Source organism: Poecilia reticulata, chromosome 22 (genome assembly GCF_904066995.2).
Source record: "Poecilia reticulata chromosome 22, P_reticulata-male-v2, whole genome shotgun sequence".
NCBI classification, from domain to species: Eukaryota; Metazoa; Chordata; class Actinopteri; order Cyprinodontiformes; family Poeciliidae; genus Poecilia; species Poecilia reticulata.
In genome coordinates, this window is record NC_088851.1 from 9817935 (window position 1) to 9841161 (window position 23227).

Consider the following 23227-nt stretch of genomic DNA (forward strand, 5'->3'; position numbering starts at 1 on the left):
AGTTGGTAAAAAGTAAAAAAAAAAATAGCTCCACTTTCAATGGTGCTGGAGAGTGTGTATTGTTTTGAATGCCAGTCATATGTTGTTTTTTTTATGGGATGTTTTTTTTTTTTTTTTTTAGACCAAGAGCAAAATTACCTCTTCTAAGTTTAAACCTAAACCTGATATGATGGGAAGCAGGTTACTACCCCATGTGTATCCATGTGATTGTGCAGCGACTCGCTTTGGACTAACACCACTGCCAAATGCCATCACCATGGCGATAACCCTTTCCCTGGATAGAGATGTGGGAGGAATGCTCTCAGGGCTCCCATGCCAAGAGTGGGGAAACACAGTTCACTTCGCTGCTCTAATGTTCTTTATTTCCAGTCTCGCTTCCTCTTGACAAGGAGCTGCAAGCACTCCCACAGCCCAGTTACCTTGGGAACCGCCCTCCCCTCTCCTCAGAGTCTGAAAGATTGAATCAGGTTCAAGTGCCGCTTCCGTGATAGATGAAGTGAATCAGTGCTGTCCACGGTCTAGTTCACATCCGAATCAGAGGAAGACAACATGGGAGTAGTTAAAAACACAGCTGCTTCTGTCTGAGTGGAAGCAGAGGCTGTTCTGGCATAATAAGATTACATCCTGAAACACCAAAACAGACCGTGATGCAGGTTTTATCCCGTAGCGAAGTACTCCACGGTTGCTGGAAATACGTGAGCCTGAAAGGTGGAAACCAACGCATTCACCGGGAAGCTCCAATCATCAACTCCAGCCGCACATTTGTAAAAAGAAAAAGAAAAAAACATATTAAGCCCCGCAAAATTACTCATGCTCCTTAATTCTTCCCACATACAAAATTAGAAGGCACACCCCCAATGGCTTTTTTTCCCCCTTACAGTGTACACTATTTAATCATCCACTACTGTCTGTGGACCTGAGGTGTAAAAATTTATGCCAACTAAGTGATTTCAATGCCACAGCCGTTCAATGTTGTATTTAGATCCATCAAATAGAACTGAATGATTCTAAAAATTTGAAACACTTGGGACGATTAACTTCCCTGCCCTCTAGTTTTTATATACAACAAACTTTTCATTTTAAATCACATCAGGTCTTTTTGTGTCAACACAGAAAAGACATCCTGCACTGTTTTTATCCATGCATCTGATTTAAATTCTGCAATACTCAGATCGTCGTGCAGATGGTGCCAAAAATCTCTTTTCATTTTAAAACCAAGAGCGAGCTTGCAGTTAGGCTGAAGTCACACTAGAGGGCAGTAGAACTCTGTTATTACCACCTAGCAGTGAGAATGGAACTGACTGACGATGACGCCGAAGGTTCTGACCCCCTTTTGGCTTTATATTCTCATCGACTCACTTTTGGAAATTAGATATGGCTTGTATTTGCATCAACATAGCAACAGCATGCAGAACTGCCACTGATGACTTATATTAAAGGCAAAATAGATGTTTATTAAGGTTGTATCTTATTCACATCTCACAAGTTAAATTAGAAGTTGCCAAGTTAAGACATGTTTTCGAACTATAAATCCTGGTATGGATACTGGTGAGCGCATCTCATCAGCGAGGGAGAACACTCCTGGCTTAGTTTGGGTGGAGCTGAGCTAGGTTCAAAGGGAGATGGATAAATACGTAGGCTGGAAGTTGATGGGTGGAGGTGTGGGTGACACCCAAGTCTTTACAGAGCCATGATGTTCTGGAACACTGGCAAGCTCTTTTACAAGGAAACAAAGATCCCTGAGCACACACAGGCACATACACACCCACCCCAACACAGTGGTGCCGATTTAAATCTAAAAAAAACACACAAAAAAAACAAAAAAAACATTCAGCCTGCGTCCGATCTCCCATGGTGCCGTGATTCTGCAAGGGGGAATCCCAGTCAGCCAATCGCATTGCACAACTTATATTCTGGGATGGGGGAGTCCTTCCTCCCAACTTCTTCTTATAAACATGTTGTGGTGGTTTCCACAGCAACCCCGGGGGAAGCTGAGGGTGTTACGCAGTTGTGACTCCCTCCGCTCGACTTTTCAGATGAAAAACTCTGCGTGCACGAAAAAGTTAGGGTTGCGCGTAGAGTGCGCACACACACTCATACTTGAGAGGCGCGCATCGCACTGGGAACAGTTGGGTGAAATCCAAGCGTTCACTGAGAGTGGAGAATTATGGGGTAGCCTCAATGAGCGTGTGCACATAACAATAAATCAGAGAAGCATGGAGGTAACTAAACCATTTCTAAGCTGCTTGAATTGTCTTTTATTATGGTGACCACAAACTTTAGTGTATTTTATAGCTAAAATTTTATTCTGTACATGTCTGTTGCTGGGGTAGACATAACCTAGAAGTCTTGCAGATGTATTTCCAAAAAAATCCCAATAATTCTACAATGTATTGACTCACTTTTTAGATTTTTATTTGTAAATCATTTCCAAAACCACATTTATTCCTCCTCACAAATATGCACTACTTGTGTAACAGCAAATACTACGAAAATACACACAACGGCAATGGATGCTTTTTGCAAGTCCCTATATGTGTGTGCATGTTCATTTGGATGTGTGTACTGTGGTGAATGTCCCATTGTTCAGGCTGACCTTGGAGTCTATTGGAACCATTCTTTCTTGCACCGCAATCCAAACCTCCTTGGCTGAAAGTGTATTGAGTGTGTAACTAAAAGAGCACACATTTGTCCGTGTACTTGCACCTAGGTCAAAACGAGCAACTTTCCACGCTTGGCCAAAGTTCCTGCTATGACCTTATTTCCTGTGGAAGCGGCCAAGAAATGATGTCACTCTCTGTAGACCCAAAGTCAACAACTGCACAATGCAGGGCCCACCGGCATGAATCGCTTCCCCTCCAGGTGCTGCAATTTGAGTTGCCTTACTCCATCTTTCTGTCGTCCTTTTCATTAATTTTTTCCCCCCCATTTCTTAGCCAGGAACTAAAATAAAAATGTTATTTCTCCTCTTTGTCACAAACATTTATTCTTCTGCCTCTCTTGCCCTCTGACTCCTTCTTCCTCCGTATATTATTTTCTTAACTGCCTACACCAAAACATTTCATACTTTTTTCCTCCGAACGATTAATCGCTCTCTTGTCCAGATTAAAGAAAAAAGTAGGCAGTAAAATTTTAGTACATGAACATACTTCTAGTTAAATCCTAATGCAGCTTTCAGCTATATGTTTATTCTCATCCAGCCAGCGTACCTGTGTACTGTCTTTTTTTTATGCTTATGATCTTAAAGTAAAAAGAGTGGATCAACCTTCAATCAATCAATCAATCAATCAATCAATCAAATTTTATTTGTATAGCACATTTCAGCAGCAAGGCATTTCAAAGTGCTTTACATAATTAAAATAAAAACAGGAATACCTTCAGGTAAAGTACTGAAAGAAGGTCTTTGCCACTAAGCAAATGCAAAACAAAAAGAAGTACATGGCGTTGGGAAATCTGAAAGAAATAATAATGAAAATAAGAATTTATTTTTATGTTCATGGGAGGACCAGGCAGGCTATAATGGCTATGAAAAATAGTTGCAGTCTGCCTAAATAATTGCAGATAGCAATTTTGTGATACCCATAAGAGCTCTGCTGGTTCTGATGGCGCTTGTTATAGTGAAACAATTATTTAATTTGCAATAACTATGCTTTCAGCGAAGTGAAAAATATTTGACCATATAAAAACAAACAGCTAAGGGCAAACCTTTAATTTAAGCTTATTATTGCCGTTTCTCTTTTATCCTTGCAGTTTTAGACCTAAATGCGATGCATTTTTCAGAGTAGGACATTCTAAATGTTTTCATACTCTGTCAAGTAAAATATCTTGCTTAGTGTGCTTATACATGTTTGCCACTTTCCGCACATTCAGGAAGAACGGTTAGCCAACTAGTGCTATTTTGGAACAGCAAGCACGTCCCAAGCAGTTGGCAAAACCACTCGAACCACCAGAGGGTTAATAAAGCCATCAGACTGGCAGCTCTCGATGCCGCCAGGGGCCTAAGTGCGTCTGTAAATTATGTCACCGTTCGGAGCGCAGAAACAAAAACATGTCAGACTCTTATTTTTGGAAGAGAAAGAGGCTGCTGACATGATGAACCTCGACTCGCGGCACTACTGCTGCCACGTCTCTATGCTCCTGATGCGGTCTTGCCTTTGAGTGAGATCGGCTGGCATCCTTGTCGTCATGAAGATTAACGGGTATTTTCTGACTGGATGCAAAAAAATAAAATAAAAATAAAGCCCTGCAGCAGGTTTGTGCCATTAAGAGATTCTCAGATAACCAAAAACAAGAGAACATCACGGAACGTAACAATTACAACAGATGCTATTATATCGCGTATCGACTATTGCAGGTGTAATAAAGTTATCTATAAAATTCATTTGTTTTATTTTAGTTTTGATAAATGCACCTATGAAAAAAGAAAGAATAAATTACCATTAAATTAATACTTGTTCAAGCACTAGTGCAGAATATCACTCCATTTCACCATTTTGCTCTTCAGGGTAAGACAAGTATACTGTAGCAAGCTAACATTAGCTGGTTCGTTAGTCAGGCTATCTGCTCGGGAAGAACCTGCAGGCATGCTGCTATCAACTCGCCAACTGTCATGTTATGTTAATAATATAAGACTGATGTTTGTGCTCTTTAATTTCCATGTTTTTTCCAATGAAATACATTTATAAACAATGAAATGTGTAGTTTTGTTTTGGTTGGTTTTGTTTTTTGTAGGCTTCTTTCAGCCAGCTGACAGTCAGTATGTAGCAACAGGTGCCTAAAACATGTTAGGAGTTCAAATATCATATTATATTAAACACAGACATTAAACAATTGTCTATTAATCTATTAAGTTTTAATTTAGCTTTCCAAAACTGTCCTGAATTTCTTTAACCCATTATTTTAAATTGATCAAATATATTTACTACTCTATATGGAAGGTAAATGTACATCTGTGTACAAAAGAAATAAAATTACTTCCCATCAAATGAGATACAAAATGTTATTTATGAGACTCAAGACTCAGATGAAGAGTCTAAGTCAAGTCTGAAGTCTTTGTTTTTGAGACTTAAGTGAGTCTCTAGTCCAAATTAGGGCTGTGTAATAATATCAATTTTGCGATATATATTGACATTTTCTTTCCTAGAAAAAAAGTGATATTTATCCGCAAGTATCGTAACATCCAACTGTCACCTTGCTCACTCACTGCTTGCTTCGCAGGGAGAGTGATTCGGTCATCAGGCTTGATTCCTTCAGATGTTAAGTGTCAAGGTTAAAAACTTATTATTTACTTTACAAATGCATGTAAGCTACAGTTTGTACTGTTTCAATTAAAAGAAACATGTTTTCTGACCACTTCTTTAATTCATTTTGTCCAGTTGTCGACTTTAAGTCTGTGTCCATGTCCAACCAGAGCCAGGTATTGTGTAGTTGGTGCTTTTAATCAGTTTTCAGTTAAATTAATTAAATCCAACTCTATAACAGTCACAAAATGTCACCAAAATCACTCTGTCCCTCTAAAATCTTTCAGAAAATCGCAAAAGTGTATTGAATTGTATTGTTTGCTGAATATCGCAATATATATTGTATCGTGATCTTAATACACTGTATCATATCTTATTGTGAGATTATTGTATCACTATAGCCCTAGTCCAAATCTGAAACTCGAGGGGCTTGATGGTTGCTGAAGAATATTAGCATAATTCCCAGAGTGCCTGTCTTGGTGTTGGGTGTCTAGGAGCTATTCTCAAACTCAGATGCGACATACAGTAGCAGTGGATCGTCTTACTGATGAGACAACACACACACGCACACATGCAACGCAAACAGACATGTTTTCGTAGGACACCAGTCTTCGTCTACTGAGACTCATTCATCTGTAGGTCTTTTTCTTGCATATGCACTTGCATTTCCACAAACATACCTCCTTATACAGTTGAAAAATTCATAATAAACTTGTGTTGACTTGCACATCATCCCACACACCACACTCAGGTCCATTTACACTGTGGCGACAGTAAGTCTGTTAGCAGGATGCCATAGTACAGAGGGGTGGACAGATTTAGGTCTGCCTAGCACCTAGTTCAGCCGGGGGCTGGTGGTGGGACGGGGAGGGGATGCAGGGTAACGACACCATTAACACTCAACGTGCCAACAGCCCCAGCCTCCCTCCACCAAGTCCAGCCGGGCTCCAATCGCCACGTCTCATTAGGTTTCTCTGCCCTGCACACAGCAACAACTGTTATTCAACTCTCCCAAAATACCAGAGCGACCAATCACAGGGCAGCGAGAGGAGTTGCGGTGAACATAGACTTATTGCCTCACTGCAGGTAAAAGAAGGACACTAAGGAGATCAACACAACCTGCAAGCTACTAAAAAGAAATCTGAGAATGCATGAAGCACTGGAAGTCAGAAGCAGAGAGAAAACAAAAAGTGAAGAGGAAGCAGAATCAACTGGGAAGACTTGACAACGAAGGCCGAAAGAGATTGTGTAATGATGTGTTGGTTTGGTGTTTTGTCAGTTCTGCTCCCACAGGGCCAGCTACCATGGTAACCTCATATGTAGGTGCCCTACATATCAGCAGGGCATAAGGTTACAGAGCTTGGCACATAAACACATACAAACATCAGTGGGAGCCTTTTTAGGAGGACTAATGGGAGAGGATTAAAAAAATTGAAAGAAGAAAGAAAAGTGACAATAGAAATGATTTGAAGGAGTGTGGATGTGGAAATGTGGGCATGTCTGTCGCACATAATTCTCTAAATCCATAATGTGCTGTTAAATATCCACATCACAGACAGGTGGAGGCAACCCTTCTTTCTGAGATTATACACTGCAATGTTGGTACCCACTGTGGTGCACATGCACACACACACATGCAAATAACATGCTCCAGTTCTCTCCTTCACAGCCCTAAATTACCTTTAAATATTCCCCGAGGAAACCAAAGCACACACACAGTCTCCACACACACGCACACACACACACACACACACACACACACACACACACACACACACACACACACACACACACACACACACACACACGCACACACACACACACACACACACACACACACACACACTGATGGAACAAAACACATACAGGAAAAGTCAACAGAGAGAGAGCGTCTCCTAAAACAATGAGCTGTTCTGTTCCATGATTCGGAGTTTCAGCCTTTATTATCCAAGCGCAGACACTGACACTGAAGCTGCACACTTATCACACTTAATTACACTCTTCGTGCAGCCCCATCACTCAGAGAAGCTACATCCCAGTTGTTTATCAGGGAATTTTTCTGCCATAATCCAAGAGCACACATTTTCAGTCTGGAAGCAGGATTTCATGTCTTTTGTTCTCACAACTGTTTAGTACTTTTGCTTACATTTTTATTTTGAAAGCAGGACTTCACATCTTTCTTCTCAAAACTTGTAATAATTGTACTCAAAACTTTTCCTCGCGCTCAGACTTAGTCTCTGTTCGACTCTCTGCTCGCTTACGAAACACAGAGCTGCCTTTTGGTACAGTCGACTGGCAACCTCTCAGCCAATAGAATGAAAGTGTTGTACTGGGTGCATTTGATTCCTTCTATTGTTACAATAGATAGGAGCCTGTGTGGCTACTATCTATTGTAACAACTTGCACCACCTATTGGATGTAGGGAGAAACATTGATGTCAGTTTTCTGCTCCATAGTACACTAAAAATCCGCCAGATCTTGGTTGGGTGATTTTGTTCACCCAACCAAAGACAACATACTTGAGTTCATAGGGAGTCCTTCCCTGCCCCAGATGTCCTTCAAAGTCTTCAAAGTGGTACCCAGCTAAAGATCAGCATTATCAGTGTTCAACTAATTGCAAAGACCTGCAGTGATGTTGTCTTCCTGACAATGTGCACCACCATATGAGTCAAAAATAAAACATCTTAAGAATGTTGGATATAATGGGCATACTTTTAAATAAATCAATAAGATTTATTGGGCTTCCAAAGGGTTGTAATATAATTGCTTGACTATACATCTTCATAAAGCAGTGAATAAGTATTTTTGGTTAGTTCGTCGACAGTGCATTTGTGACTGTGGGTTACTTACCCTGATGACCTCTGGAGTCTGCTGGATGAGAAGGGTAGAACCAGTGTTTCTCGAAGCCGAGGGTTCACCATCAGCAATGACGGCATCTTCTGTGGCTGATATGGCAACAGGAGATGGTTCCTCTATAGAGACTGCAGGTGCGGGTTCATCTTCAAGGGTGCAATCCTGAAGTTTTCCAGGTGTATAAGCTCCAGAAGCAGGAGGGGATTCTGAACGAACCTCGACTATAGGAGATTCAGTAGTTTCACCTGGCACTGACTTAGACAAATTTTCTGGATCGGCATCTGGTGTAGTTTTAGGTTCAGATTCAATTGCAGCATCACACTCTGCTTCAGATGCTGCACTTATAAAAGCTAATGCAGATAAAACTTTGGGTGCATTTTCCTGAGTGTGATTTGAAGCCACAGGTTGGACTACAGCTGTGTGCGAGGAGGGAGCAGTGGGGACCACTGGTGGGGTTGTGTTGTCTGGTGTTTCGGCCCTACCGGCAGTGACCAGTGTATCCTGCAGGAGCCTCATCACCTCCTTCTCCTTTCCAACTTTTCTCTCGGCACTACCTGAACTCCCTGCCCCAGAGTCAACAAGTTCCTGGGCAAAACTTTCAATGCTCTCAAGAATTCTCAACAACAGTGCCCCATCCTCTTCATCTCCAGTGCCAGGTTCATTGTTCTCTCCCTGAGGAGGAGTGGGGCTCTGGGTCACCCTGGAGTTAACGCCATTCATGCCCAGGTGGCTGGTCGGTTTTTGAACCTGGTGCTGAGCCATTCTGACTTGAGTAAGAGACTCATTGGAGATAATCGCTTGTGCTCCTCCTCTCTTCCTGGTCTTAGCAGGAAGCGGAGGCTCTGTGGCTCTAGGATGGCTCATACTCTGTGAGAGATTCTCCAAGTCCAAGAGTAGCTTATCAATGTCATCATTTCTGTGTGAAGCAGCTTTGGGTGTTGAGACTGTTAAAGAGGTGGAGGAAGGCCAAGTGGGAATGTAGTCGGAGCTTCCTGGCAAATGATTTGAAGAGTTATTAGCTGTGTTAGATTGCGATAAGTGCAGTTGTTGCCCCATGATAGTTCCATTTTTGTTCTGGGTAATGTTAATCCCTCTGGTTGGCATGTGTGTCGGCTGTGAGATATGATCTGCAGTCTTTCCGATTTCTGTCTCCTCTTCCTCGATGTATAGAGCTTCCATGGGTGATGTTGGGGGAGTGTGTGTGAATGATGATGTAGGAGAGTTTTGAAGAGGGGAGGGTGAATGTGTTGGAGATGAACTAGAAGGCGAACATGTCACAGGTGGAGGGGACAGAGTGTGTTGGGTGCTCAAAGAAGGATGTGTGGACTGTAGTCCATTGGTAAGTGAGGTACCCTTTGGCGAAACTGAACTCTGGACTGATTTGGCATGGATGGAATCTGATTTTAATAATGTGGACGAAGGTGAGGCTGACGAAGGAGCAGAAGATGTTGAGTGTAAAAATTTCTTGGAGATGGGAGGTGACTGCACAACGTCTTCATAGCGGGGAGGTTGTTCATTGCCAAAGATGGGAGAAAAGGGTCCCTGTTGGATAGAGTGAATTGTATTGATCAATTCAGCGAGGTCACTGTGCCCGCTTCCAGGTGCGCCTTGACCGCCCTGCCCCGGGCCTCCCAGACTTCCAACCCCTTCCAACTCTAAAGGAAGTCTCTTGAGATAGGAGCTGAGTCGGGTCATCACAGCCCGATAAACACTGTCAGGATTTGTTCCTCCATCCTCTGGCCCTCCACCTGCCTTGCGCCTGATGCATTGTTTGATAATGTCAGTGCATTTCTTTAGGTCTTCAGAACATTTAAGCAGGATGTCAAGGCAGGCACGGATGTCCTCACCACCTGCCCCCCCACTGCCAGCCTCTGCCCTTGTCTTCTCTAGCAGTCGAGCAATTAGGTTCTCCTCTCCAAGGGTGGTGCGGTACAGTGATGCAACGGTGTTTAGACTCTGGTCCAGTGATCCAATACTTGAAAGGCTGCTTGTTGAGCCATTACCCACTTTCGTGGTGGTTGACAGAGAACCAGAGCTCCCCTTTAACTTTGCTTCTTCTGCTCCAGTTCCTTTCCCTAGCATAAATGGCGGCACATTCTCGTCATTAGAAGTAATTATGCCATTTGTCATGCTATTAGTTGTTGTGTTTGTTGTAAGACTGGAGCTGAAGTGGCCATAGATGATCTCCAGGTCAGTTGAGCGACGACTAAAAGAGTCTGGGCGTACTTTACGACCTTTGCGGAGAGTAACATGACTAGAGGAGGACAGGCGGAGCTTGTCAAAGGAAAATTCTTTGAGCTTGCCGCTGGCCAGGTTAATGGCCTCTTCAGTAATGTCCTTCAAGCTGCCAGAGCAGCTCAGGTTGCCAGTAGATCCTGTGCCACTCAAGGTCTTTTTACCCCGCCATGTGGGGCTGTCTTCCCCTAAAGACAAATTGCCACTGCTGCCCGCCCTCTCCAGACCACCGTTATGAATAGTATCCATGGAAACACAAAGTTTATTATGGCTGGGAAGGTGCGGAGAGATCATGTTACGGGGTTGTATGGGTGAGCTGTTGAAGTCATTGAATGTGGCATCGGGGGCAACAAGAAACTCAGAGCACGTGCCACGGTGTGCAACGGTACAGTCTAAACCTTGGGACAGCGCCCCGCATGGCCCAGCACAGTAGTGCACAGCTTGGGAGTGAGCACGCCGGTCCACCACCACACTGTTGTAGCAGCTCACACTGCTTACAACAACACGATAGGCTGCTGCCATGGTGGCCAATTTTTTTTTTCAAGACATAAGATGGTCAAAGATCATAAAATTCACAACAAACAAGTGATGTGTAACAAAGTTTCACAAAAGATCTTCTTGCTAAAATTTTCACTTTTAAAAAGTAACACAGTACATGTTGAATGGCTGAATCATCGTGTCCAAATACTGCGTCTCTGATCCGATTTGTGTCGTTGTCAACAGACATATAACAGGAACACAAAATATTAATAATTAATAACAGAAAAGGAAGACATATCAAAATTTTCAGAGTTAAAATATGTTCATGATTTCAAAGCTGCAGGTTTCAAAGGCTTTGATTGCTTTTTTTTTTTTTTTTTTTCTTTTTTTTTTTTGGAAGGGCAAAGACTTCCTTGTCCGAGATCCCTGGGTCTCTTAATAACAGCTGTAAGGTCCCGCCTCTCTCACAACAGGCGCATTCTCCTTTCGCTTTCCAGCAGCAGCTCATTAGCCACTAATGACAACCATGGAGGAGGGTGACAAGAGAACATCCAGCAGGGTTATCACAAATACCTCCACAGAACAGCCCCAGGGGTCTCATTCAAGGCCAGGAAGGCTTTACACTGCTCTGGCCCGTACCCATGTACAGGGAAATGGCATGTAGAGAGAGATCCCATTTTCCTTGCAAGGCCGAAGAACACTTGCTGATTCCAACACAGCTGCAAAATAGCAGGGGACTGGTCAGAGACTCCGTCTTCTCTTTATGACGTGGTGCTTTCAGATCTCTCACTCTTGTACCATCTTTCAAGCCCTCATGCTGTCAGCCATGTGTTCGAACGAGTGTGCGCGTCTGACTGCAGGGCACCACCTGTGAGACAGCAAAGGATAGCAGGGAGAGAAGATGAGAAAGAAGGAAAGTGAAAGCAGGGGGGAAAAAATATGTCATTCAGAGAGATACCAAAAGGTTCATAGTAAGCTTTAACACAAACCATCAAATACGATACATTACTCACAAAATATATTTTTATGTCTGATTTGATAGTGTAATGACCCAGTGCAGGAAAAACCACTAGTTGGTGGTGCAAGATTCAGGACAGATGAAGCATCACAATAGAATAGTTTTAAATCTGAGTCACAGATACAAGGCAGGATTGCTGGTCAGTGAATTTACATTATTTTATTTATAGCGCTTTGTTTGCATGCCAGAAGCCTCATCTTTGTGCACAACATTTTTATACACAGCAAACCAGTCACTGCTGTGTGCATCATAAAGACTATTAAAAACATTGAAATGTTTACCTAGTTATTTACTGCACATTGTATCATTTTCACATAATTCACCATAATTATTGCACATCATAAGCTTTTCTAATGTGTTTTTTAAAGGTTCTTTGGCAAACCTCTGAGACCTTCTTGGAACAGATGTATATGCTAGGGTATCAGAGTCAAGGTGACTGATTTTAATTTGTAGAATTTTTCTTTTTCTTTTGACAATTATACCCTACTTTGCATTTGTCTATTGTACAAAATGCAAGCGAGCAATATGTACAAAGGCTTCATGGTTATAACATCACAAAATATGAAAAAGTTAATTCATGTACAAATATATATATATATATATATATATATATATATATATATATATACATTTTATTAAATTTTTTTCCAACAGCTGTTCTCCGCCAAATGTAACACAGCAAGACATATTTCCAAATTTAGGCATATCCATTGTGGAAAAACTGACATGACTGCACCAGTCAAAAGAAGTGAAACATTACGTAAATACCTGCATCATGCCAAAAAAACAGAAACTGACTGAGCTTGACACAAAGCACTCTGCGCCATAAATCTGCGAGCTCGGAGACTTCCTTCAGACCTCATAGCACAGCTAAATGATCATATGGTCATTTTAAATCAGAGAGTCGAAGTAAAGTAAAGAATTTGTCGCTCAGTTTTCAATTGTCAGGTTTCTTTCCTGAGGTAACTACTCCAACTTGGGGTAAAGCAGTCATGCTTTGTCTTTGTCTGACAACAGGATTAAAACTTCACGCCAATAAAGGTGAACCACTACAGGCCAGACATGCTGGGAGACCTCCCATGATGCACTGAGACTATTAGTCCACTCTGTTGCTTTGGTGATTTATCCTCTCTGTCTTCTGTCTGCTTTTACTTCTGTGCAGGTTTCACTCTCCTTCAAGCAACCCCCCCCCCCACATTATTCTGCATTTCTTTGCTACTGCTGAGTTTTCCACATCTTCCTGTCTGTCTAGGAGCAGAACAAATATCTCACAGGAGTCCTGCATTATTTACACATTAGCAATAACATCTGGCATTTACAAGTTTGTTGGCAAAGATTTGGGAAGAAGGACTTTGAGAATTAGTGTATATAATATAGTTATAGTCAAGGTTATTGGAAGCTAGAGAAAAAATAGCAACTGGGTTTGTGTAGAAGACAAGATCCCTCATCTCCCTTTCATCCCTTTTCCTGTCTGTCCACACTCACACACATCCCCACACGCACACACGCGCACGCACACACACACACACAAGTGCAACAGCTTGACGCTGTTGAATCAGACTCTTCAGCAGGAAACTGCACTTCCTGGCAAGCTGCACCTAAAATGTGGACGGTCAGAAATAGACTGTTGTAGGGTGGTAATCACACAGACGGCTCCATGCAAACAGCTCCTCTCACACTCCTTCCGCCTCGCTGTGCACACTCTAAATATCTGTGTGTGTATGTCTTGGTAAATGACAGCTTCCCAAACTGATTCTGAGCATGTAAACAAACCACACTGGTGTTTATAACCCACAAAGACCTCTACGGGTACATGCCTCGTCTGTGCTTACGCCCACCTATGGGTGTCGATGAATGCCTCACTAACGCGTATTGCATTAAAAAAGCTAAAATCAGCACACATTCAGTGCGTCTTTAGAGATTTAGCACACTGACACGTTAGCTAAGAATAAATGGTGGTATCAGCTTTCAGCTGAATGTCAACATCATAGAGCTTAGTATCTGGATAAAAAAAAAAACATTGCTTCTTGCTAAATCCACATTGGACAAGCCTTCTCATAACCATGGTAACAAACGTGTTTCAAGTTCAGAAACAGTAGGTGCCTAGTTTTAATGCTAAATATGCGAATCATGTTAGAGAAGTCTGTTCACTAAGTGAAACTGAATTATATTTACTGTCCACTTTATTAGTGACACTCAAAGAACTGGGGCAGTTTTGAGGGAAAAAGGGGATCCAACCCAAAACCACAATGCACAGTGGTGTACCTCAAGTGGCCTGTGAGTGTTTACAGTATTTAGCCATTGGCCAGTAGCTGGCATCAAGATGCACCAAGATTTTAAAAAGTTCTTGTTTTAGAAATTGGTTAAAAAATTTTCCAAGCTATTCCTGCAGTTTAAAACCTTTTCAATGGAACGCCAAAAAAAATTTCCTTAAGTTACATGGAGCATAAAGTAGCACAGAGTTTCCCCACTTTTGTCCTCTGCTGTGCACTACTGATCAGCTGGATGAAAAAAGGTGGCTTGTAATAGGGTAGAAAATGAAGAAACACCACTGTTAATTCCTATTAAAACGTCGGAAAGCTAGAAGCTTGCTAGCAGACTATTCTCAATTAAAGCAACGACAGCTCATTCGCTTGATCTTTTAAAAATTTCTGTTAACATTTTTGCTACAGTACAACTGTGAACCTTTTGCTAAATCGATCCATTTCTAATGCTATTTAGAAATTAATTCTTGTTATTGCATCTCACTTCCTCGTTTCCTTTCCCTTCATCGGCCTTAAAGTCATTCTGCATGTGTGGAGGAAGGAAGTATTAAATCACCAAAAGCCATTTCAGTCACACCCTCTAATAGTACCACACACGTGTCTCTTTGTGTGTGAACAACAGCAAACACGAACAAAAAGAAGTGGTATATCTGACATCCTTCACTAAATTGTGAATGCTATTTGCGGCGCACATAGACGTGCGTCATAGTGTCTACAAAGCAAAGAGTGGAAATGGAAAGGCCGTCGAGAAGAAATCGGTCTATGTGAACACGACCATAACAGAAACCACAAACATGCCCTCAGGGAGCTGGAGCAGGCCTGTGCAAGAACACTCTTTACACGCAGGTACACACGAACACACACACTCTTGTCTGCAAAGCCATGTATATATTCTAAGAACTAGAACTAGATAAAAGAGGAAAAATAATGCAATGCAAGTACTAAAGAGCTTGAAAGTATTCATACGGGATCAAAAATATGCCACTGGTTAAATGTCTCTAAGTGAGCTGCATCCTGACGACATGTTTTTGTAACCATCAACAATAGCTTGCCATTATTTTTGGCAGGATATTTGCAAAAATTGGTAGATGTAGTTGAAATTAGTTACTTTTCTCAATAAATAAATACATAATAGCCTATTTTATCAATTCAAAAATTGTGATGTATATTTGGGGTTATTGACCTGAAGATGTTAAGAAATTATTATTTGTTTTGCTATTTTACTAATTTTGTGCAATGCACCGATGAGAGCAAATACACCCAACAGCATGGTTTAAAGTTGATAAACAAAAAGCTGAAAGTGTTAGCCATGACTCCTCTACACACACTACATGTCAACTTTGCAAAATAGCTCAACCTTTGCTTTGTCTGGACATTAGATGTAAAACCTGCTCAGAGTGGCCAGCTTTAGATGTCATATGAGCGTCAGGGTCTTGATTTTGGAGTCGATCGTGATCTAAAACTGAGTTTCTCTTGAAATCGTCATTTGCAGTATCTGCTTGTGCAGCATTGCTGTCGCCGAGGAGTCAGACTGCCTGGATGGTTTACAGAGAATGGCCCAAAAAAGGAGAAAATATTCAGAGAGAGCCAGTTGTGCGGACACAAATGCCTTGTTGTTGTCAGAGGAGAACGGGGATGGTGGTTTGAGATGACAGAGAGGCAGCATTCGCTCTAATAACCACAGAATTTCTGAACAGGTTGAACCTTGAGGCAGGTGAACTACAGCAGACCACGTTAGGAGCCACGGTTGTCAGCTAGCAACAGGAAACTGAGGCAATAATTCACACTGGGTCGCAAAAATTGGACAGGTGAAACAGGAATATCTTCAACTGCAAACGTCTTTAGCAAAGATGCACATTTCAGTAATAAAAATTCCAACCTCATTTTCCATCTCCATTGCTTTCTCACACCCTTTGATCTTCAAAATGCCGTTCTGACCCAGTTCTCTGCTTCTTTCTGTAATCTCACCATAAATCATTTACTCAGACTACTACGAATCTTGAATACAGAGGCAAGCGCACTTCTTATCTTGATCCTTGCATCAGCTTTCCATCAATCAAAACACCCAGCTGCCATTTCCTGGCACCAAGAAAAAAAAAGGGGGTGGGGGGGCAGACAGAGATGCATCCTGGCAGGAGTGATGTATCCTTGTCAAGAATAGGTCAGGTTTCAGTTCTCCTTATTCTCCGTCAGCTGTAGAAAGACAAGTTAAGCTAGAGGGGAGGGAGAGAGACTGGGTAAGAATGAGGCCATCGATGCTCTTTATCATGCTGCACAACAACAGAAAATAAGCAAACTGCAAGTTTTAAATGTCAAGGCCATTTGTATTTTTTTTAAGTAGGGGAGTTTAAAAAAAAATAAAATAAAATAACTCCCCCACTTATTAAAATGCCATTGCCAGGTTCCACTAAAGATGAGTTACAGTGCAAACCAGATGTCTGTGGACAAGCCAAAACACAAGTCTTAATGGAGGCATAGCGGACACAAGGACCCAAAATCTCACCCCGGTGCCCCATCACGCCTTTCCTTTTCTCTCCTAGGGCTAGTTTCGGTTTTCACTGGACTCAAGGAGACCCAAACGGGTCAGATCTGTGGAAGCCTGCTGAGCGCGTAGGCAATTCTGTGCAGGATTGAGGCTGGAGACGTGTGAATCTGGCAGCCACTTGAGGGAGTTTTCTTGTTATGTCTGCCAGAAATATTGTCTGGAAGAAACCCAGGCTGACAGCACAAATCACTGCACTCTGGAGATACAGAGACATTAAGCACATATATATATATATATATATATATATATATATATATATATACACACACACACACACAGCTGTAGCTACATCTGCAGCCCTGATGGAGTCTGTTATAAATTGAAACAGCATGAACTTGTAGGCTTTACAAGTCACATTATGCAGGTAGATCTGGGAACGGACAGTTTTCTTTCTGTTGTAAACATAACAAGCTGTTTCTTGTCTTGTCATGGAAGAATTGGATTAATCCGTTTAGCGGTATTGTGCATGACCTAACTGTGGATGCTTTACTGTAAACATGGGTCAGCGTCAGATTATCAAGATATATTATAGACTTGAGTAAAAGATGCATCTCTATTTTCACACAAACTACTTAAATAAAAAATGTACTGCATGATCAGATGCATTCTTTAACAGAAAAGCAACAATTATTTTTTATTGCTGCTGAAATAATACGTGGTTCAGACACAATGCCATGCTATAAATTCAGAGTTTTCTAGACTGAAATTTCTTGGAGTTCTCAGTCCATTGTTTTTTGGGGTTTTTTTGCAAACTAAAGGATAAGTACAAAAGTTCACAGTGTTCACAGCAAATATTTAACTGGAAATGTTTGCATATGGTTAGTCTTGCAAACATTTCACTCATTTTGATACCCAGACTTAGGCAAAAATATTGAATAAAACTTTTTTAATTACTTTTTATGCTAACTGAGCTATCCAAGCTACAATACAGGGAAAAAAACACTGAAAAAACATGACATTTTTCCACAACAAATGAAATAAAAATGTCCAACTGTACGAAAAAATTTATCACTGGTACTCTGTTTAGTTTAAAAAGCATACCAAATACTGTAATAATCTGAATTCACACCAAAATACACAACTTGACTGTGGTCTATTTGCACAAGAACATTCAGAGTTATGTAAAAATTAAATAACTGAACCCCTAAAAACAGCTTCCAGAGACCCAGGCAGATGATCTTCTTGCAGAAAACATATACAGGCATCAAGTGGACCAATCCTCCTCTTCATCTTCCTTCTCCTCTTCCTCCTCCACAGTCTGACCCCTCCAGTGCTGCACCAGCTGTTCACCCAACACTTTCCACATCTCTGGGGAAAAACAACTATGTAGACACCTCAGCACCTCATTAGTGACAAACCCCCCCCTTAAGACTACAGGACACATGGTCACACACACACACTCATGAGCATAAACACTATATAGCCCCTTAGGGAACCGTTGAGAGCAGAGCAGAGGATGTTTTTGTGTTTCTGTGCAGACGAGGGAAAAATTGTGACTCACGTCTTTCCTTATGCTTCCTGGTTAAAACTGCCTGACCTTATAAGGCTGGCAGGCGCAGTTTTGTTCACATGCGTAGATAAAAGCATCCCTACTGATTCCCATGCAGAAGGGCAGAAAAACACGCCGTGGATATGCAACACTGTGGTCCGTGTGAGAGTTTGATGATTAAAGCGGGCCTAAGGGCCTTGAAATCAGCTTCAGAACAATCACTTACACACGTTGCATGCATCCACACAATGTCACACTCACACACACATGCACACACACCTGTGTGAAAAACCAACACCTACACACACACGTCTGCATCCTGCTTCACCGGGAGCTCGTTATGAGCCGGTCCCCGTATCGTCACATTTGGGTTGACGTCACGACTTCGGCTGTGCTCTGATAATGTACATGGAGTCAGCCGCCAGTCGGCCAGACGTTAGATACACACAAACCCTCCTGTTGGCAAACCGGAGAAAAGAACTCGCAAGAAAATAAAAATAATTAAAAAATCCAACAAAATCCACAAAGACAGCTGACCTGGATTCAGACCGGTCAACACTTTATTTCTGCTACCTCCTACCACTCCAGACCCAAAGGCAACCAATGCACACGCCAGCTGTATTCAACAGGGAATCAGCTGAAAAAAAATCAATGCAACAATTTTGGGAGTTGGATCAAGTCTAGCAATCGGGGCTCAATAACTCAACTAATTTATTCCTGTTCATTTTGTGCTTCCTGGTAGACAGCTGCACTGACCTCATGCAACTTGGATTCTGTGCCTCTCCTCTCTTCCTTGATTTCCAAATGTAATGAGGACTTTGGATCACTAAGCAACGCACTTTTCTCTTTGGCCCAGCCGACAGGCTTCCTGTGCGTCAGGAGTCGCTTCACATAAGGGACGCAACAAACTCTTTCAATCTGCAATCCCCTAAACTTTGGATGTCTCTTTGCTTGTGAATCTTTTTTGTCTCCCACTGCTCCCACTGTAGCCAATGGATTCAGCACTTTGGGACCAGCTGGCTTTTCTGCGCTGGCTTATTACGGCTTTGCCTCCTCGTAGGGTGTGTGTCAGTGACTCCTGGAAAACTGTCAGCTCACACATATTTATTTATTTGCCAGGAAGTCCCTTGAGATACGGTCTCTTTTACAGTGAAGACCTGGTCAACAGGCACACAAGTGTACAGTGGACGGAGCGAATTAAATAAAGGGTAGATACAACATGAAACGTCCTAAAACTCTCTTAAGTACAAAACCAAATCAAAATAAAATTACAATTCCTTTAGATTGTATCTAGATTAACAGAAATGAACTCTTAAAATGTAAAGGATAAATTTCACTTTTTGAATTGAATTCCTGAAAAACATAAGCCTGTTATATTGAGACAGTTCCATCTGCCTTTTATGAGTTTCTTTTTCTGCCCTGTAGCTTTTCATGTATTATTTGAGCTCTGAAGGTGTTTCTAGAGCTCCAATGCAAATGTTAAATCAGACATCTCCATGCCAACAGTCACACTTGTATGCAGTAATGTGGCTGCACTGATGGCAAAGTGACTCTCTCTTTTTTTTTTTTTTTTTTTACTCAAAGCTGTACTCAATACAATGATCCTTCACTGTTAAATGCAAAAGCGAAAGATGGTTAGGAGCTTATTTCTGGCTCTGACTTTTTAATGGTGTACAAGTGAAGGTTTTTAAAGCAGCAGCAATCTGATCTTAATGGATTAAAATGGATTAGCGATAACAGGCCCCAAACTGCATGTGGAAATCCCCAATCAGCTTTTTTTTACTCCCCAGGAAAAAGTCATTTAGGACAAAAATTCATTTACAAATTTAGCAGAACCCCATACCTGGGGACCGTCATGTTGTTTTCCTTTATCCACAACACTGCAGCCGAAAGTGGTAATGGCTGGCTCTCTGTGCAGTAAATATTTAACACAACCAGAACTGTGCAGGCGTATCCAACATGTTGGATGAGAGGAGGGTGAACACAAACAGAGATCAACCGGTACGGGATAAAACTGAGCCAGGCGACGGATTTTTCCCACGCTCCGCTTTTGGTTAGCAAAAGCCAGAAAGTCAAGATCTCACATTCCTCACATGCCATTTTTTTTATTTTTTTTTTTTATTTTACACCCAGAGATATTCACTCACACAGCAGCATCTTAGCTACATAACGTAAACATCAAGTAAGTCATTCTTAAAAGTGAAGGAATCTGTTGGATCAGTACAACTTTCAGTTTACGTCAATATCACACACTAACTTAGGAATTTAAAATGTAAACATTTTTGGTAACTTACTGTGTTAGACCAACACAAATTACTGTAAGGAGACGAATGGAAAAATAAAAATAGCTTAAAAAAATTACAAATAAAAATCAGAAAAAAAAACAACTTGTGTGCATGTGAATGCAGCCTTACTGAGTCCATACTTTGTAAATCCAGCATTTGCCACAATTACAGTTGCAATGCTTTTGGGGTGTGTCTTTACAAGCTTTGCACTAATAGAGACTGACATCTCTGCCCATTCTTCAAAGCAAAACAGCAGCATGGAAACTGCAACCTAGACACCCTGAGTCAGCTGCAGTTGTTATACGAGGCCACTAGATGGCACTGTGATTTTAGAAAGATGTCGAACGCGCATGCGCCTTATCATGTCCTTAGCTTCCGCTTCACTGCAAACAGTAACCTGTACGAACAAGCGCTCATGCAACATATATTCTTTATCAGGAATTGTGTTAAGTTGAACAGGTTAAGTAACCCAAGCCCGACATAGCCCAGCGCTATCTGCGATTGATTTTGTTATCTGTCCGGTCATGCGTAGAATAAACCCTACAGCTGTACTTGTAAACAGTGCTGCTATCTTGCCAAGTCCCTCTTGAAAAAGACATTATAGATCTCAATGAGGTTTTTGTCTGATTAAATAAAGGTTATTTTTTTATGTGCGCTTTCACACCTACAGAGTACTAAAAACAGAAAAGTTTCACTGTGAGACCTGGTTTCAAAAAGTGTCCTTGTGTGAGACTTCGATCACTGGAGACGTGTAAACTAGCGGCTGGATTGCGGCTTAACCGAAGAGCGGCTTTGTGAAAACTGGGTCTTGGATGAAGAGACTCTACGAAACTCATTTTTTATTTGACCGCCAGTTTATCAGTTTGGTTTAGGACTGGACTACGACTAAGCCAAGACCTCAACATGGCTACTGTAGATCTAGTTGTACGTTTAGGGTCATCGTCCTGGTGGAAGGAGAAGTCTTTTACATCCCCTTTGATTCCATGGTTGTCCCGTATTTATCTTCATCCACCTTCCCATCAACTCTGACCACCTTTGCTGTCCGCCGCTAAAGTAAAGTCTTGCTTCCCTAACTTTGGTTTAAGATGCTCCAAAACTTTCTCTCTGACTCGTCTGCTGAATGTTTTGTTGCTCAAGATGCTTTTTGTTCTCTAATAAACCTCTAAAGGTCTTCACAGAACACCTGCTTAGTCACATCTGCCCTTAATTTTATTTAGGAGTATCAGATCAAAGGTTTAAAACAAATATATCTTATAAACTGATTTAGCCAATGGTGAATTCACTGCCTCTTGCTGGGTCAAACTAACGTGATTGCTCTGGGTTCATCCATCAGGCTCTTCCTAGCTGATACCGATTTCGTGTTTCCTCTGAGGCCTGACCTGAGGCCCTCACAGCACAGCAAAAGATAAAGAAAACATCCTGCATGTTATTCAATAGAGGTATTAGTTTAAAATGCAATAGAAAATGATACACTTGTATTTCGTTGAAACAAGTGCATCAAAGCACAAGCTGTTGGTTGCGGTCATAGCACTTACCGAACAGGAAAACAAAAATACTTTACTCTATTGAACCGCCGATCAGATGCTAATCAATCCAGGCATCGCTATACAGAGCCTACACTTCCAGCACTTGCGGCCAAATTGGCTTTAATAATATTTGCACGTTGCTTGCCAACTTTCATGCAGAATGAGTCTGAGTCATGCCGAGTGCACATCTTGCACAGCCTCATCCCACATGTCCAATTTAATAAACAAACACAAAACTGAAAACTCCTACTGGGCCAGTGAAGGACGCCCAGTTCACAGGCAGTCGAGAGAGAGAAGGCGTTTGCTTTATGTGAAACCTTTGACCAGTGCAGTGCAATTAGGAGCAAAATCATTATCGAGGAACCCTCCAAAGGTGCTAACATTACACAAATGAAGTCACTGATGTAATAAAAATAGCTTTCCTGGAAAGGTTTCCAAAAGTAGCACCTTTAAGTGCTGGCTATATACAATGTATAGAATGTAATAGATCTCCAAACATAATATCTACGAGAGAGATTTATGGGTTTTGTGGAGCAAAGAAGGAGGATGTGTTTTTATGAAAACAAGAGCAAATGTTAAATTTTCCTAAAATCCCATAGAGGAGCAAAAGTTAGAAGAGGATTCTGTTTTGTCAAAGGGTTGTGTGTGTGTGTGTGTGTGTGTGTGTGTGTGTGTGTGTGTGTGTGTGTGTGTGTGTGTGTGTGTGTGGATGTATGTTTGTGTATCGGGGTGGTGAGGGTGTATGGGTGTGTGCGCACACTGCTGTTCCTGTCCATCACAAGGTCATATGAGGAGCAGATTAGGGTTTCTAACCGCAAACCCCTGTCGCCATGGGTCTTCGTCACCTAGCCTGCTAGGAGAGTCATCCTGATCCGAACCGCTGGTGACTCACCCTCCCTTATCGTGGCACCACGTCCCAAAAACACACACGCAGAATTTAAAAAGAAAACGCGGCCAAATCAAGACTTTGTGATGCAGCCTGAGCTCGTCATCCCCCTTGACCAATTTTGGCCAGAGTGGATCGCTGACCACCGCATGACGGCAGCTAATGGTTGTTTACTTTACTGGATGTTCTGATCACTGCTTGTTACAGTTTCCTCAAGTCACAGAGAAACTATCAGGTGCTTTATAATGAAGAACTAAAGCCTAATTCTTAGCTAAAATAGTGTTTGAACAGAATCCTGTTTTTATGAAAATGACCATTTGTTCTCTTAACACTATTTCCTTTAAACCCCAAAATATTATGTTTTATTTTTCCTAAATCACTTTTGTTAGTACCTTATAAGTACCCA

The 23227-nt window shown here is 41.6% G+C and overlaps 1 protein-coding gene across 1 annotated transcript in view; it reads right to left on the minus strand.

The window, feature by feature from the left end:
• ppp2r3a (protein phosphatase 2, regulatory subunit B'', alpha) overlaps window positions 1–23227 on the minus strand; it is a 65906-nt gene that overhangs the window by 18643 nt on the left and 24036 nt on the right. The window contains exon 2 of the mRNA XM_008399219.3: window positions 8091–11676. Coding sequence (XP_008397441.2) covers window positions 8091–10850 — 2760 coding nt within the window. The 5' untranslated portion in view covers window positions 10851–11676. The remainder of the gene's footprint in view (window positions 1–8090; window positions 11677–23227) is intronic.